Genomic DNA, 16,274 nt, shown 5'->3' with positions numbered 1-16,274 from the left:
ACACATATACATACATATACACATATACATACATATAAATACACACACACACACACACACACACACAAACAAACACACACACACACACACACACACACACACACAGATTCAATTTAGGGACACTGATCAGGAATAAAGCACAGATAAAGAAGTGCGTGTTTTGGGGTTAGCATGATTGAGATTATTACTATAAATATCCAAAATATTTCAAAGCTAGTTCGGAGCTTTTTATGTGTAAGAACTGAAACAAAAAGCTGCAGGATTTCTAAGCCATTAAACTGAAATACACACGAGTGCCACCTCTCCATTATTGTGCAGATTTCCAAATTTCCGTTGCCACGGGTCTCTAAAATGCTATGATTCTGCAAATGGTGCTTTCAGAGCTCATTTACAAAAAAAAAAAAAAAAAAAAAAAAAATCTTTCCTGCAAAGTGCATTTGATGAATCTTCACATGGAGCGCTGGGAGAAAGGTGTTAGGTTACACAGAGGCACACTTAAAAAGGCAAACACATCAATAGCATCATTTTTAGATTCCCAGCTGATTTTCCATTTGGTGCTCAAAGCTGCTTATTATGTTACAGTCCTGCAGAGACAGAAACCAGGACAACAGAGCAACACGGCAGTGTTGCTGATAAAATGAATACGGGGCTATTTTTGAAAAGACAGGCCTTTGTGGTGTTATCATAACACTGTGTTCGTGAACTTATATTTGTCTAATCAGGATTAATCTGACTGGGGAGGTGTGCTGTCTTGTTTATTGAGGTTTATGACTTTGATTTAAACCGAGTACCACTCAGAGCAGGAACAGCCTGACAGCAATCACAGCTTATCTTCTCCTTCCATATATTGGATGGCTTCATGATTGATACTCTCTGTGTTATGAATCTAAGGCAGCAGAAAAAGCAAAGTCATATGCCAACAAGATAGTGAACCATAGCAAAAGGGCTGACCTTTTTAAGCCTTTCTGGGCATCGGATGTCGTATGTACTCATGATTTTATATTAGCATACACTAAACCTCCCTGGGATGATACCATTCTGTACGTTATCGACGCTAAGGTAAGTGGGTGAAGTGGCAGACAAATAAACATACAAACAACTCTTGGCATAGTTTTGTTCTTCGGCTGAGAAAGGTCAGGCTAATTTTTGTGCTCCATGCAGTCATTCGTCTATTATGTGTCATAATATGAAGCTGACATTTTGCATCTAAAAATGTTCAAAAATAGTGTCTTTGGAGGTGTTCCAGCGATAGAACACACCAGTAAGTTGCTAACTTACCCCATTTACCCCACTGGCATCAAACAGTCTTTGGGATACATTTCCCCTCCTCAACCAGTGGAAACAGGCTCTGCAGAGCTCTCTCGTGACGTGAAAAATGAAATGACACTGTGCTTTGAAAGCCCTGCGAAGGCTTTAATACAACTCAAATACCAAAAAAAAGGTTCTCTCCACTGAGAGTAAAGAAGAGGAGCAGGTGGAGACAGGTGAACATAAAAAGGGGTTCAGGAGGGAAAAGCAGACAAAAATGCTTTCCGTAAGGCCAGAGGACTCTTGAGGCAGGAGGTCTCAGTGACGTCTGTCTTTATCAATAATGCAATACACATATGTGGCACCTCGCGGCCTCATACATTTTTCAGTAACCTCAGACATGTCGGATCTTCACCTTGGGTTTCCACTCATTTTCTGTGGCAGCAGGGGAGACGGGCTTGAGTGAGGAGGCTGAACTCATATTTGTAGGGACCTGCCATTTCCACAAATGAGCATGACGATCGTTTTCTAGGTTTCGGCTGGTTTACATCAAGGGCACAAGATTCTATAACCCAAATGTGCTGGCACACAGTTGCACAGAAATTATGAACAATCTGCTGTTATTTAAGTCTATCAATACAAAAATAAGAAGGTTAAACTCCTAAGATGTTTGGTTGCTTACAACTTTAAGATCTCATATGGTTAAAGTGAGCTCCCGCAACAGGGTGTGGAATAACAGGGGGAAACCACTGATTTCCAGTGCTATTGGCAGACCACAGCTATTCCCAGGCAACATTAAACCTCATTCTACTTAAGATTCCAAAAAACCTTGAAAGTAGGCCCTGGAGCGAAACGCTCTAACAGACAGTGAAAAGGTATTCCTAAAGTGCTCGAGACACTTTATTCTATAGTTCTCACTAAGTCGAGACGAGTAAATAATTCTGCATCAACACTAATGACCTCATCGGCATGGCCTTTGTCCTCTCCTTGTTTTCAGACTGACAAACAGCTATTAAATGTGTCACAGAAGCCAGTCAACGTTTTATCTCTTAAAAGAGTAACCATCAGAAAAGCGCAGTGTCAGGGGAGCAGAAGGATCCGACCTCACGAAAACACTTTCCAAACGGTTCTCTGATAGTACAGGCCATTATTATAAAGGTCCATCTGAACATCCTTTAAATGTGGATTAGTGGAATGAGACCATTACTGAACTAGAAGGTTAAAACATGTTTTAACCTCTCATCATTAAATACAACTTTACTGACCATTGCTCTTATCGTGGCCTGGCTGTGTTCAGTATAGAAAAAAAAAAGTTAAATAAGTTTCATGGCTCCAGGCCTTCCTCACTCCCCCGCCTCCCTTCTCCCTCACTCAGATAATCTAACAATCAGCTATTTCATTACTGGAGGTAACCCCAATGGCATTAGACGGCCAGTCTCTTTTTAAACATACGAGAGAGATGGATGGATTAATACTCTCAAGCCTGGCACAAATTATACACTACATTTTCATATTTCAAAATGGGGCTTTTGCTTATTAGAGAGGCTTTCGTCAAACTCGCTGTCTTCATCATTACTCTGCATATCATCATCCCGCAGCAAAAATATTCACTTGTTATCTTTACCATTTTGTTAAAAAAAAAAAAAGCAGACTTTTTACTTTTCTAGATCACATATTCAGGTTTGCACTTTACACACATCAATATGTGTCTTTTGAGTGCTAAACAAGTTATTTTTGTTGCTTAAACTGACATTATTACATATTCCTAACTCCAAGGAAAATTCTTTTGGTTTTACTTTCCCAGTAACTTCATATTAGACTGTTTTGTGTGCCAGTCTTCTACAATGACTATGCGATAAAACATCTGTGCATTAACTGTTAACATGTCTGTTTGTCTTTTTATAGTGCTTAGCTTTAAGCATGCATTTACGACACAATGCATTTAATTCAAAATGACAACATTTGGGACAATTGTTACATATTCAGACAAATATTTTTCTCCTGCTGTTTGCAGTCATCCAAAAGCCAGTGTACTAAGTCAGCATCCTAACAGTGCGTCTTCTTTTCAGTCAGCAAGGCAGAACAAGAAGCAGTCATACAGATGATCAGCCAATGAGACAGGGAGTTACACAGGCAGTCGACTACGGTACTGTCAAGAGAATTGGAGCAGCAGCAAGCAGAATTATTATCTTTGTCTTCCAAGTTATATAAGCCTCCAGCAGGCTGACTCCACTCAAAAAACAAAGGCTAATCAATGTGTCTCTACATACTACAGTTTTATTTCATCTGATGGCTCCCACATAGTTGCAGAGATTTTTCTAAATGTCATGGGACTGAACCTTGCCTGCAATGGTTAATGGAGCATAAATAAAGTCAGTTTGACAAGACTATTTGTTAACAGATATCGAAGCCGGTTAAACACTGTTGGTTTTGGAAGACTTTCAGGCCGTTTCATATTTCTGATTATGTTTCCGACGCCGTAGCCGTGACACCTGGTAGCAACGATCGTCAAAACAAATCCAGCAAAACTCCACATTCCTATCAAAGTGATGGGACTGCACTGTAGGACTTCAGGCTAAAGTAACCTCTTCCAACTGTCAGGCTACACGTAACATTTCAGAGTAGCTTTTTTTCGAACCCTCTGCTGGACGCGGCGGGGATCAGGAGGTCAACGATGAAAGTGCACCATTAGCCAAGTTGCGGGTACATCAGCAATTCGAGGAGCAGATTCTGTCAGAGGGGTTACTGAGCGGAGGTGGAGGACGAGCCACGGGCAAGGTGTACAGCAGGTGGGGGATAGAGGTCTGAAGGGTGAAAGCTATTACCATACAGAAACGGAAGAGTCAGCAGGTATGTCCGCACCTCGACAGGGAATGATGTTACACTAGTCCACTGTGTGTACTCTGCCACTAAGTAAGTGTAGCTACTATGATAGGTCACACTGTTTCGTGAGTGTGTGTTCCGTGTACAAATCACTGACACAAGTTGTCACAACAGGCAAAACGGCCCCGAGTGTTTGGAATCACATTTTCACCAAGGCTGCCAACCGAAACTGTGCATCTGATTATACTGTTTGTGGATGGTCATTTAGGAGACGAGAGCAGAGTTCTTACTTGAGAGAGAGGGAGTAGTCGTTCTTGCTGGTCTCACTGTTTCTCACAAGATAGCTGGCCTCCTTACAGAGCCTAAGCAGAGACTCTGCATCTGTTCGGCTAATGGCTCCATGGTACCAGCTATAGCAAACGACAGGAAACGAGGATGAGAAAGGAGGAACAACAAAGGAATGTTAAGTAAGAAAGAGTCAAAGCTGCTAAAGAAAAACCAAGATTTGACTCACAACTGGCTTTCCAGCGGCATTGTGGGATCGATACGTTCCCCGAGAGAGGAGCTGCAGTGGTCCAGTGAAGTCATTTTGGTGTTGACCAGACAGCCACTGGAATGTCGCTGCAGCGGCCGAGTTTTCCCCTCCTTGGTGGGCGACATTCGAGACTTCTCCACACCATCAAACTGGACTGTAATAAGAGAAAATACAGCTGAAAAGATTTCATTCTGGACAGATTTGATAGTTCAAAATGGCTCTTAATAAAGACAAACACCTGTAAACACCATTGAGCTACACTTCAGATTAAGGTCACTTGGAAAAACAAATTGTGTTTACAAGTTACAACATCCACGGTGTCACATGTATCAATTAAACTCGACTACTGCAAAGTGTGAGAACCAAAATCCACGCTGTGCTTTTACCAACTTTCACACACGCGCACACACAGAGCCGCTCTGTTTAACTCATCCTACTGAAGGACATGTACACATGATGAAAGAGACATAAATCAATCTAGCTTGCCCGTGTACACATTCCAGTCTCCTCTTCCCCCTGTGCAACCTTCCTCCAAAACAAGCTCATGCGCCTGTAAATAATCCCATATATACTACTGTATGGCTGAGCATTTTCACTCTTTAAGTACACGCAAATGTGCACACACTTAAGTGCACGCCCAACTCCAACACCCAGGTTCTGCAAGTTAAACATTGAACTAGCTTTTCAAACTCTCACGGTCAACTGTGGACATGACAAGCTCTCTTGGCAGCCTCACAGGGAAGTGTTTGATGGTGTTTGGGGGCTTAAAGGGACCTATGCGCACACATGAAATGCCAGGGGTCACGGGGCAACTTCACAGCCAATCAGCAAACAGAAGATAATGCTCTCAAGGACAAATTAAATGTGAATTTACACTTGTGGGAAAGAGTTGCACAAGCTAAAGGAATAAAAGGCTGGACAGTGGATGTAAGAGTAATTATCATGCGTCACAGGCAGCTGAGACATTTTTCCTCAGTAATCCATCACTGTGCTTCATGCCATAACATCTAAAGCTTCTGAAATCCCCCCCCCCAAAAAAACAAACAAACAAAAAAAACTATTTAAAGCTACTGACACGCTTCTCAAGCAATAACAGAGGGGCGGCTTCCTACATCAACCGTATGACAAGCTTTTCCTGGTTATTGTCGCCTGCTTCTATATGGCTCAAGACCAACAGATAGCCATTTTTGTTTTTTTGATGGAAGTGGTTAATGTCGTATGAAACTCGCATCTACTAGGCAACATCAATCTTTGCTGCTCTCTGTCACTAATGGCCATCCTTGCATCTAGTGTTTAATTACCAGGCAGAACACAGCAGACACTATACACAGAGACAGGCAGTGTGATCTTAACAACACGTCTACATCTGTCTAGACTCTGCATTCCAGTCAGAGGATAGCATTACACTTTACAGATTGTGAGCTTGCCAAGTGCCTCTGTATCACGCTGAGTGGAAGGGCTGACAGTTTAAATCAATTCAACACTACTTACTACAAGTAGTTTACTTGAGTATTTAGATGTTGTGCCACTTTATTGCTCACCTCTATGACATTTCAGCTACAACTGATACATGTGTTTCTATAGAGCCTGCTCGTTTTCAAGATATTTCATTTAAAAAGAAACAAAAAAAAAAAACCCCACATGATCAGCTTATAAAATGCAATTAAATGATAAAGAGTGTTACCATTCAAAAAAAGCTGGTTAGTGGTTGCTGTCATGTGTAAAGTTATTCAATGTTTAATTACCAGCAATTAAAACAAGTACTTTAATTATAGTAATTAAAAGAAGTGCCACTTCCATTAACAGTGAACTACTGCTTATTAACTCGGGATATCGGAAGAAAAGCTTGTAATGAAGTATTTTTACAGTAGTGCAGTTGTAGTCCTTTAGGAATATCTTTTCTTTTTCGAATACTTTCTATGACATACCATGATGTCATCGCAAGCAGTGCTTTTTTTTGACAGATTACAGCTGTTTCAGGTCTGACCACTAGGGGCTCCCCTTAACCTCCACACTCTACTTGCGGTTGAACTCGTTGGCCTTTGGCTCAATGATGCGATTCCCCAAACATAAACTCATGGAAATGATCATTTCAAATCATTCCGGCTGTTATCTTTGCCTCTGCACATTTGTTCATTAAAGGCCGGCAGCGGGCTGGTAAAATGACAGCAAAATTGTACTGTTGCATGACAGCTGGGTAAATTCTAGGTCTCACCCTTGGAAGAATACAAGTTGCTGATCCATGTCCTTGAGGTCTGTCGCTCCTAATATAGTAATTCACATTATGATCCCGTGTTGTGTCTGCATTATTTTATATCATAGAGTCCATTTAAATTACATGCTGAATACTGGGAATTTGATCCAAGTCAGATGAATATATTGTATATGTGTAAAGGTGAGAAATGGCGTTTCCATGGAAACTGACCAAGGGGACATGGAAGATGCATGTTTGTTCCATTCAGCCCCTGTCAATGCTGACAGATCACAACATGAAGATGGAGCCAATTGCTCCCTGTCCTTTGCTTTCGATTTCTCTCTGTTTGCATGTGTCCAACCTTCTTCTGCCCTTTGCCTTCTCTTCTATCACTCTTGCCTCATCATTCTAACTCGGACTTTTTCCCCGAGCTCTCTTGCCACTCAGTGGTAGAAACAGATAGGGGAAAATGGACTGTGGAGGAATGTCTCCACAGGAAAAAAGGGGTGTTTTGATCTGTTATCTCTGATGGTCCCACTGCAGGGCAGACTGTCGCCAATTACACCTACTACTACAACAAAACCCTTAAACAGTCTACTTGCACTTCCATATTGAGAATTGACTGTGAACATAATATTATCATCTCTTCACTGATTAGTGACGCAACCATAAGAGGCTGGAAAAGGTATCAGACATCGTTAAGGATACAGGATGCAATCTTGGCTTTTCCCTACATAGTCCATATTGTATCTACAATCCACTCACCCATGTGCCTGACCTCAGCTCTTCACATTTCCCTCCTCTTACCCAGACACAACAATCAGTGATTTATTTGATCGTGATTAAACTGTTTTTTTCCGCCTCTCTGCTACCAAGAAAGGGTGGGTTGAGTGGCTATTCTTAGTGTAGCTCACCCCGTCAACCTTTCTTGTCAAAGTGGAGGCTTCACTGCAGGCAGAGTGCAGTGCTCTACAAGGAGAGTATTACCCTGAAGAAAGAGCCCCCCAAACTAAACAAAAGCCATCATTTTTATTTGCTCAAGAGTGAATGGACTCATGTCTGCTTTGTTAGCTGGGCGCCTCACCATCACCATTCCGAAACTGATGTAGAGTTATGTTTTAAGGCAGAAAATCAGTGGGAGTGAGGCAAACCAATTCCCCTCTCTCATTCTCCAGAGCACACAGTTCGAAACATGGACGACAGGAGATTGACGAGAGGATTGGCCCACGGGGGAACAAAAGCCGTAAGAGGAAGCTTAAGAGGGACGAGAGGGTGAAAACCTCCACACGCACGCACACACGGTAACACACTTCTCTTGAAATAAACACATAAAAGGCACATGGGCAGCTGTGTATGTTATCAGAATTGTTGCTTGTAAAGCACTGCAAATGGAATTTGTGTATCAGATTGAACTGTCAGTCAGATGGTGACAGATGGCTGAAAGACCTGTCCCCTTCAGACACACAGCTTCCTTTAGAGACAACTATATAAAAAAAAGAAAAGTAAATAACACGCACCCCCCCCCCCCCCCCCCCAACACACACACACACACACACACATATAAGAGGATGGGGAAAGAGTGCATGACAGAGCGAGCTGATTGGCTAAGGCACAGATTAAAAAGAAATGTCAAAAGGACATTCTACGATTACAAACCACGAGATAAAGCACTGCTATGTAATATAGTGCTGCAGAGCAAGGCACAGGTCAGCACAGTACATAATAATGTCACTGTCTAACAACATAAAAAACACTCCAAAGTAGAAGTCACAGTAATCAAAATAAAAACAAAGGGAATCAAAAAATAAAAACCACAAAAGTGTAGTGACATCTGTCACTGAAGACTCAGCACAATTTAACTACTACTACTGTCTCCTCTTCCCCCTGTGCACAGATTTCTCTAATTAAGCCAGCTAATTAATTCTCATTTACTAATGATACTCCTATTACAAAGGATGACTAGTCTGAGGGGCAAAGTGTTTCATCGGCTGCTGCATTGTGAGGTGAAAATTAAGTTTTCCAGCTAGGACTTGTGAAATGATTAACAGGTTTCCAGCTTATTAGAATGCAGTGCACGCTAAAAATAGGGTTAAACTTTTACGCCGATATTAATTATATGCACCAGGAACTAAAATAATTGCTGCATGGCTTTTATAATACTATATTTTAGAGCCCCACTGTGGCCGTTTGAAGCTATAAGCTTTATCTCTGATGAGTCAACCATCTAGGAATACGCTCTCTTCTTTTAAATAAATTTCAAAAGGAAATTCCAAATTAGGTTTTCCAAGACAAAGGAGTGACCCTACCAAGTGTCAGCTGGGGAATTCATTTAAAATTAAAACTGGATACTTTTTAATTACTTTGGTTTCTTAGATTAAAAGAAAAATGAGGTAAGATAAATGATTCAAAGTACATATAATTAATTCATGTTAAAAAAATAAAAAAGATAGGAATCTCTGTATCACATCCAGAAAAAAAGTGTCTGGGCGTAATGTGTAGATGTATTATTTGTTCTGCCAATCTGCATTTGAATTTTGGTAATGATGTTATATATCTAAGGACTAAACAAATGACCCTATCCAGCTTTCTAGTCTGGCTGACTCATGTAACAGATGACTAATGTCTTGATGTGTGACTGAATGTCTGCCTATATGCTGAGGTCAAGAGAGTACATTGCAACTGTATTCACAAGGGTTTTGGAAGCCCCCTCCCCAAGTCTACCACTTGGACCTTTGACCCCTAAAGATGTAGACTAGGGCCATACCGGCTGAGACAGAGAGGGGATCACTTTACAGCTGGATGCCGATCTTAAACCCACTCACTTCACCGAAGGAACCAGAACCTTTCTCATGGATTTACGGGCATAAATCAACTCCTCGCCCTGTCCTCGCCTACAACACACATTGGTGTCCTCTTACATGGCCTCACTAAGTCTTTCCACTCTGTCAGGGGAAATCCCATTCCTGAAATTAGTTCTGCTACATGTCCTTCTTTTCTCTGGATAATGACAGCAGACAGAGGGCAAGTGTGTGAGAGAGCTACAAAAATAAACTAATGGCTCTCTCAGTTAAAAATAGGTCAATTACTTATCCACTGCATGCAATGAAAAAGGTAAATATGGCAATAAGTCAAGAACTGAATTCGTCTCCAATGAGTTTGATTTCCTAATTCGTGTGAGCCACTTGTAGAGAACAGCAGACCAGAGGGACATCTGGGATGGTTACGAGTATGTTGACAAGAGGAAATGGGGGTCACAGCGAATGGCAATTACGCATGCAGAAGGCAGTTCGGCACAATTAAAACTAATGAGGCTTCAGCCTAAAACCTGCAAAAGAGTTGGTGATTTTCTGCCACATGTATTCCAGATGGAAAAGAGCAGTCATTACAGAGCTAATACCTATAGTCAGATTTTTCAGTACTTCTCACATATGGTAACTCTTTCAGTACGCCATCAGTGACCAGAAAATTTGGGACAAACATAATCATACATTGCAGTAGCAGACTAACCCTACCTATGTTTTGGTAGCTGCATATGCTTGGCTAGTAATGTTTTTTAAATGTTCAGTAGAACTAAAATACTGAGCTGTATGCTATGTAAAACACCATGCCTTCATTAATTAAAGACGGATGGACGGACGGACGGACGGATGGATGGATGGATGGATGGACAGATGGATGGATGGATGGATGGACGGACGGATGGATGGACGGATGGATGAAAAAATGGACTGACAAACATGCCAACAGGGAATAGGAAGATGGATTGGAGTGCCAGGGTAACTGATGGAAAGGATGCTGGACAATGAACACCAACACCCACCATGGTGGTGCTGGTCACAGCTCGTCTGTCCTGGCGAGGGCTGAGCTGTCTGGGAAGGAGACTCAAGCTCCTCCACTGGGGGAGGGCTGGTGTTGAGCTGGCCGACAGGAGGGGGCCATGGTAGGTCCTTGATCACTTTAATCTCTACTGCAAGTGTCACCAGAGGAGAGATGGAGGCAAGGAAACGATAGCAACAAGAATAATAAAGAAAGGAAGTGAGTTAGGAAAGGGAAGTAATGACAGAAAACAGAAGAAAAAGACAAAGGTAAAAGGGGTAAGTGAAAAATACTGTGGATAAGAGCAGGAGAGCTGGTTTATACTGTGATCCAAAATTCAGCAGCAGCTGTGGGCTAGAAAAGGAAGGAATAGAAGAGGACTGGAAAGAAAGGAACGTTAGTTCTAAAAGTAGGACTGGATTTTATATCCGCTTCCACTCTGATGCAGAGCTGGATACTCAGATTGCTGAGAGGCCCTGAAGGTAACAAAAGGAATGTGAAAGTTTTCAATTATCAAATTCAATAATGCACTCAGATTCAGCCAATAACTACAGTCTCACCTTGGGAGAGATACACTAGATAGATGCAACAAGAAGTTCTTAAGGCCGAATTGTTCAAGCTCTAATGCATGATACAGTGCATAATATCCTTAAATAACATTCAGGCCCAAGTAATAATACTGTACTTTTAATGAGCAAACTATAAAATACAAACCTGCCATAAGCCAAACTAGACGATCAGTGAAAACAGCACAGCTGCATACACTCTACTGTAACAGTTGGTGCTGTGTTTGATGACAAAGACCCCAGGCCTCTATATTAAGCCAAGTCAGAGTGTAGACAATATCTGTAGCTAAAAAGTACCTAAGAGTAATCCATGAAGGCAATGGACGCTACCCTGGCTTTGCCCCTTAAATAATGTATGCCCCATGCAGTTGGGGCTTTACCAGGATAATTGAGCACTCATGCAGCAGCACATCTGTTTCCAGCACAGGGCCACTTTTTAACCAGCCAAGGATAATTAATGAATGAGACAGAAAGGGGAATGTTTTTCTTCATACAAGAGAAAACCAGTGATCGAGCCAAGGCTAATAAATAAATGCAATCCATGGGTAATAGCTTTGGTGAACGACTGCATGTTCCTCGGGTGGTTGTGTTATTTTTGCTTAGATTTTGCAGAGGTCTCAAAAGACATCTTTGTGCCATCAAAGCCACAGCGATTGAGCAAATTCTAAGGTCACTGTCCATGGTGCTGGAGATTTTATTCCAGTTACGAAAGTACTGTAAAAGAAAGGAATTTTAATGTGCAGCTACTTTTGGCACATAACTATTAACAGTTTCTTTTAAGGTCTTATAAGTTAAAACAAAAAACAAAAAATAAAACACGTCATCCTATTAAATACATGTCATCCTTCATTCTCTTATCTCCTTTATCAAAACCAAATGCATTCGATGAGTACGTTAAGTTTAAAGTACGGAACAACAATGGCAAGAAAGGCTCTCAGACGGGTTCTATTCTCCAATCAGAACAAACCCCAAACATCCGAAACCCTCATTGTGACTGATATACAGCAAATATTCGGTCATCTGTCCAATAAAGGGAGTGGCAGAATTGTTCAAACATGGACAAACAACAGACAAACAGATGGGTTGATGCAAATCAGATATACTATTAACGCTGGTGCACAGACTAGTTTTTAGTAGGAGGATGAACATAATGTTATGAACCTGTCTTCCTCCCTGAAAGGAATTGAACCATGGTGGTGGTACAGGACATGTTAATGAGAAGCAATATCAGCAAGCTAGATGAAGGGGAGACTGGAGAATATTCAATCCGACAAGCAATTAAATAGCCGGGCCTGGGGTGTCAGGGGGCTAATCTAGAGAAAGGTGGCTGGAAGGAGGAGCTGCTTGCTGTCTGACCTGATGGGAGAGGTGTAGGCTAGAGGAGTGGATACAGAAGGTCAAAAACTCTGCTAGATAATATAACTTCCTCTACTTTGGGGTGAAGTAGGGGACTCTCTTCCTATGAGATTAAAAGCCTAATACTCATTTCACATTGCAGATTAGCGTGTAATTGTTTGGGGGAGCAGAAGGCTGCCTCCACTCTGCAGCCTCAGTGTGGGGACGAGGAGATGATTTCAGCGAGCGTGGTTCAGACTCGCTTGGTTGCACAGCTGAATAATAGCATTTAGCACTGTGAAAATTAAGGAAAACTGATTCAATAGTCAGGGTTTTGGGTGTGTTTGTGTGCATTTTTTTAAACCTGGGTGCCTCACCTTGTGAAGCATTTTAAGGTATTGTTACTCCTAAGGTTGTCACTGACTTTAGATGCCACGCTGCTGCACAGATGAGTGCATCTTTACACTCCAGGGACAAATTCATATTCAGCACCGAGGTGACAACAGCAGTTCAGGTGATTTACACATGGACCTGAAGGCTTAGCACACTGCAGCCCACATTTTCACAGATCACACTGCCCACACTGGCTCTATCACACTGCCCTCTATCAATACATACCTGTTTACAGCTAATGTAGATTTAGACCCATTATCAGGTCTGTGGGTGGTAAATTGTACTCTGTGTACAGGTTAACTGCATCAGAGACCGCACACGCATATCAAGTAGAAAATGTAAATCATGCTCAGTATGACATAAATACTATGCATTTTGTAGGTTAGGTTAGTTATATGTGTTAATAATCTGAGTCATATTTGCACAGCACCTTTCTAAATGAAAAGAGAAATAATGCAGAGCCCAATTAATAATTCTGAACGTTCATGTGAATACATCCGATCTTTTTTGTCGTCTAACCTTCCTCACCTGGATAATCCTCATTCAATATTAGTACACACCTCCTCCTGTTGACACAAAAAGCAGGTTATTGCCTGTCTGGAACTTGCGAAGCAGCTGTCGCTCAAAAGTGGCCATGTTAAAAATTTGAAAAGAAAACCCATCACTCATGTCCCTCCCATTGTACTCCTCCCTTTGGATATGTACTTTGTTTTGTGTTGACAGTGTAGTAAATAAAAAGAATAAAAAATAATGGATAGGGGTATGCGCTTTCCTTTCCTTTGTTCTTCCAGGAGCCGTTCTTTTTTTTTTTTTTTCCTCTCAAAGCCAGGTATTTGTTTACCCGGGCTTTTCATTAGCCCATGGCACTTCATCACTGTAAACAGTGCAGCACCATAAATCACCAGCTATGCTTGTTTTCCACCAATGCCGTTTAATTTAGTTCTGCTTAATTTGGCTGGCTAATTGCATGCATATTCAAAACAAGCTGGAGTATTGTGATGTTTATGCCACACATTATGAGCGGAAGAGCACGAAATACAAAAACAGCCTCTTCCGAAGACGTGTTTGTTCCATCTGCACTCAAATCATTACAGATAACAACTGTGTAATGCTCCAGGGGAACTGAAATGCCACTTCATAATTTTTCCGGTATACTGTATCCATCACATTACATAGTCCGGCTTTCTTTTGAAAGGACCTGCGTTTGTATTAAAAATGAAAGTGACACAGAAAATGGGTGATGGTTAAAAGATGACAGCAAGGCCTTTTTCCATGCTCTTCCATATAGAGAGAAGGGAAAGATGGGTTACTGACAGCTGGCCAGCAGGAGCTTCCATGGGGGCTTTCTGGCAAAACGCTGCTTCTACACTTATAGCGGGAGGTTTACAGTGCTGTTGTGTGTGGCCAATGTGTGTGAGTGAAGATAAGACTCATGGCAGCAGCGCTCCGTAGAGAACGGTGGGACACATTTGAGGCTCATGAAAGAGGGCTGACAGGAAGGTTATCAGCAGGGTGTTGCAGCAGAGGCCAGTAGGACGAGACAGCGCTGCAGAGTGACAGGCAGCGGTGGGGGATATCGGATCAGCCAAGCACAGACAAACTGAACCCCGACACCCACAAAACAGCTGGCTTTAACCCTGTTGCAAGACACCACGGTAGGACTGTAACTGAATCAATTATTTATTTTAGAACATTAGAATCAGATCTCAGATTTCTAGGTCGTTAAGCCCATGAAGATTCATTAAAAAAACCATAAAGTTTCCCAAGACCTGAGGGGCTAAGCGACTACACTGCCTCTGATCTCCAGTGTTAAATGCACGGTACCCTGCAGGCCAGGAGTCAAGTGAAAGGAGTTAGTAGCAGGTAACAGGGCAAGGAGATTAGGTAACAGTGGCTCTTAGTCCCACTCCTGCTGAGACAGCACTCGGATTTCCAATGGCGACGTGTCCACGTCTGGCTGTGAGAGGGAGGATACTATATGCAGAGCCAAAATGTACAGGGTGATAGACATATGGACAAACCCTACACGGGCCTCATATACTAACGCTTCATATATGGTCAAATTCTAATGCATCTTGGTCACACTTCACCTCCAGAATCATCCATCACTTACTCAGCATCCAGGGAGTAAGGATAGAGGTTGTGTCGAGTACCTGTGTTCGGCAGCCGAGTATGGTGTGGCGCTGGGGTGGAGAGGGACAGTGAGGATGAGTGATTAACTAAACCGCAAGTACACAGCCTCCCAACCCCCTAACAAGGCAGAGGATTTACATTCCATTGCATACCTGTCAGGAGATAGTTCAACAGTGAATAATAACACCAGACCAAGTGTTGTGAACAGGCGTGCAGGCAGGCTGTGATGGGGACAGCTGAGGAAAAGGGGGCTGCAGCAAGGAGCATTACTCTACTTTGCCTCCCCAGCATTAATGAAGACAAATAGTCTTTTATACAGATTGCATTACCGTGTTATACCACTGTGGGAGGGCGTAGGCGGCACTTGGTACTTATTTAATTGTTTTTTTTCCTTTATTTTTGAAACACCTACTGCACAATTTAGCAAGGTTGTTCATCTTTTTTCATTATGTGCTAATACTTTGTTTGGCGACATTTTCATTTCCCACATAATTGTGGGAATATGAACTGTGAAGGTTTTGATGGGTTCAGAAAACCGCTTCTAAATCTAAATGGTGAACAATATCATTAATCATTTATATTACACAGGCGTAAAGTGCTTCAGCAACTATAGAAATGTTGCTGAGGAGAAGTGCCCTCTGGAAACCTAAAAAGCCCACTGAGCTATAATTAGTCCTATTTTAAAAAAAAACAGGCTATCTGAGCACAGAAAGGCTGGAATCACAACTTACCGCAGCCTGATAACGTATTTACTTAACTGCTGACATCTGGAGGCATGGCAGCATCACCACAATGGAAATCAGGGAGATCTGAACATGAACAGTCAAACAATTACAAATCTATATATAAAACAAATAAAAATGTTGTCATATTCTGCATAAAACAAACTTAAATCAGATTTAGTCTTACAAAATCTGAAAGAAATTTACAATGAAAAGCTTGGAAAATATAGTTACTTCTTTAAATTGGTGGTTTGGGTAATATTTTTAAAGCTTATGATAAAAATTAAGCCAAGGTTTTTGTTTTACATGTTCATGTATGTTTAGTTTTTAATTTGGACCTTTGTTTTTTTCTGTCAAAACATAGACTTTTCTGCAAAATGGTTAGTGGTTCTGAAAATCGAACAATCACTTCAACTACAACTAGGTTTGGTAAATTACAAAAAAAAGGCGTTTAGGCTTCTCAAGCTCTAACGCACAGAAAGTTCATGATCTAAAATTACACGACCGCC

General features: G+C 41.6%; 1 protein-coding gene across 6 annotated transcripts in view; it reads right to left on the bottom strand.

Annotated features, from left to right (window-relative positions):
• The window catches only part of zgc:158464 (uncharacterized protein LOC791139 homolog), a 95,066-nt gene that overhangs the window by 6,982 nt on the left and 71,810 nt on the right, over window positions 1-16,274 (bottom strand). For 2 of the 6 annotated variants that reach the window (XM_042218663.1, XM_005912888.3), the window contains 3 exons: window positions 10,621-10,767; window positions 4,586-4,760; window positions 4,362-4,481 (listed from right to left, as the gene is read on the bottom strand). In XM_042218663.1, the coding sequence (XP_042074597.1) occupies window positions 4,362-4,481; window positions 4,586-4,760; window positions 10,621-10,767 (442 nt within the window). Of the gene's footprint in view, window positions 1-4,361; window positions 4,482-4,581; window positions 4,761-10,620; window positions 10,768-16,274 lie in introns of those variants that run through there. The other 4 variants (XM_005912890.3, XM_005912891.3, XM_005912889.3 and 1 more) reach the window with 3 other exon arrangements.

The sequence above is a fragment of the Haplochromis burtoni genome, unplaced genomic scaffold (genome assembly GCF_018398535.1).
Source record: "Haplochromis burtoni strain Fernald_Lab_line unplaced genomic scaffold, NCSU_Asbu1 Contig_2, whole genome shotgun sequence".
NCBI classification, from domain to species: Eukaryota; Metazoa; Chordata; class Actinopteri; order Cichliformes; family Cichlidae; genus Haplochromis; species Haplochromis burtoni.
The sequence above is the reverse complement of the archived record's forward strand: the minus strand, read 5'-3'. Positions and strand labels throughout refer to the sequence as shown.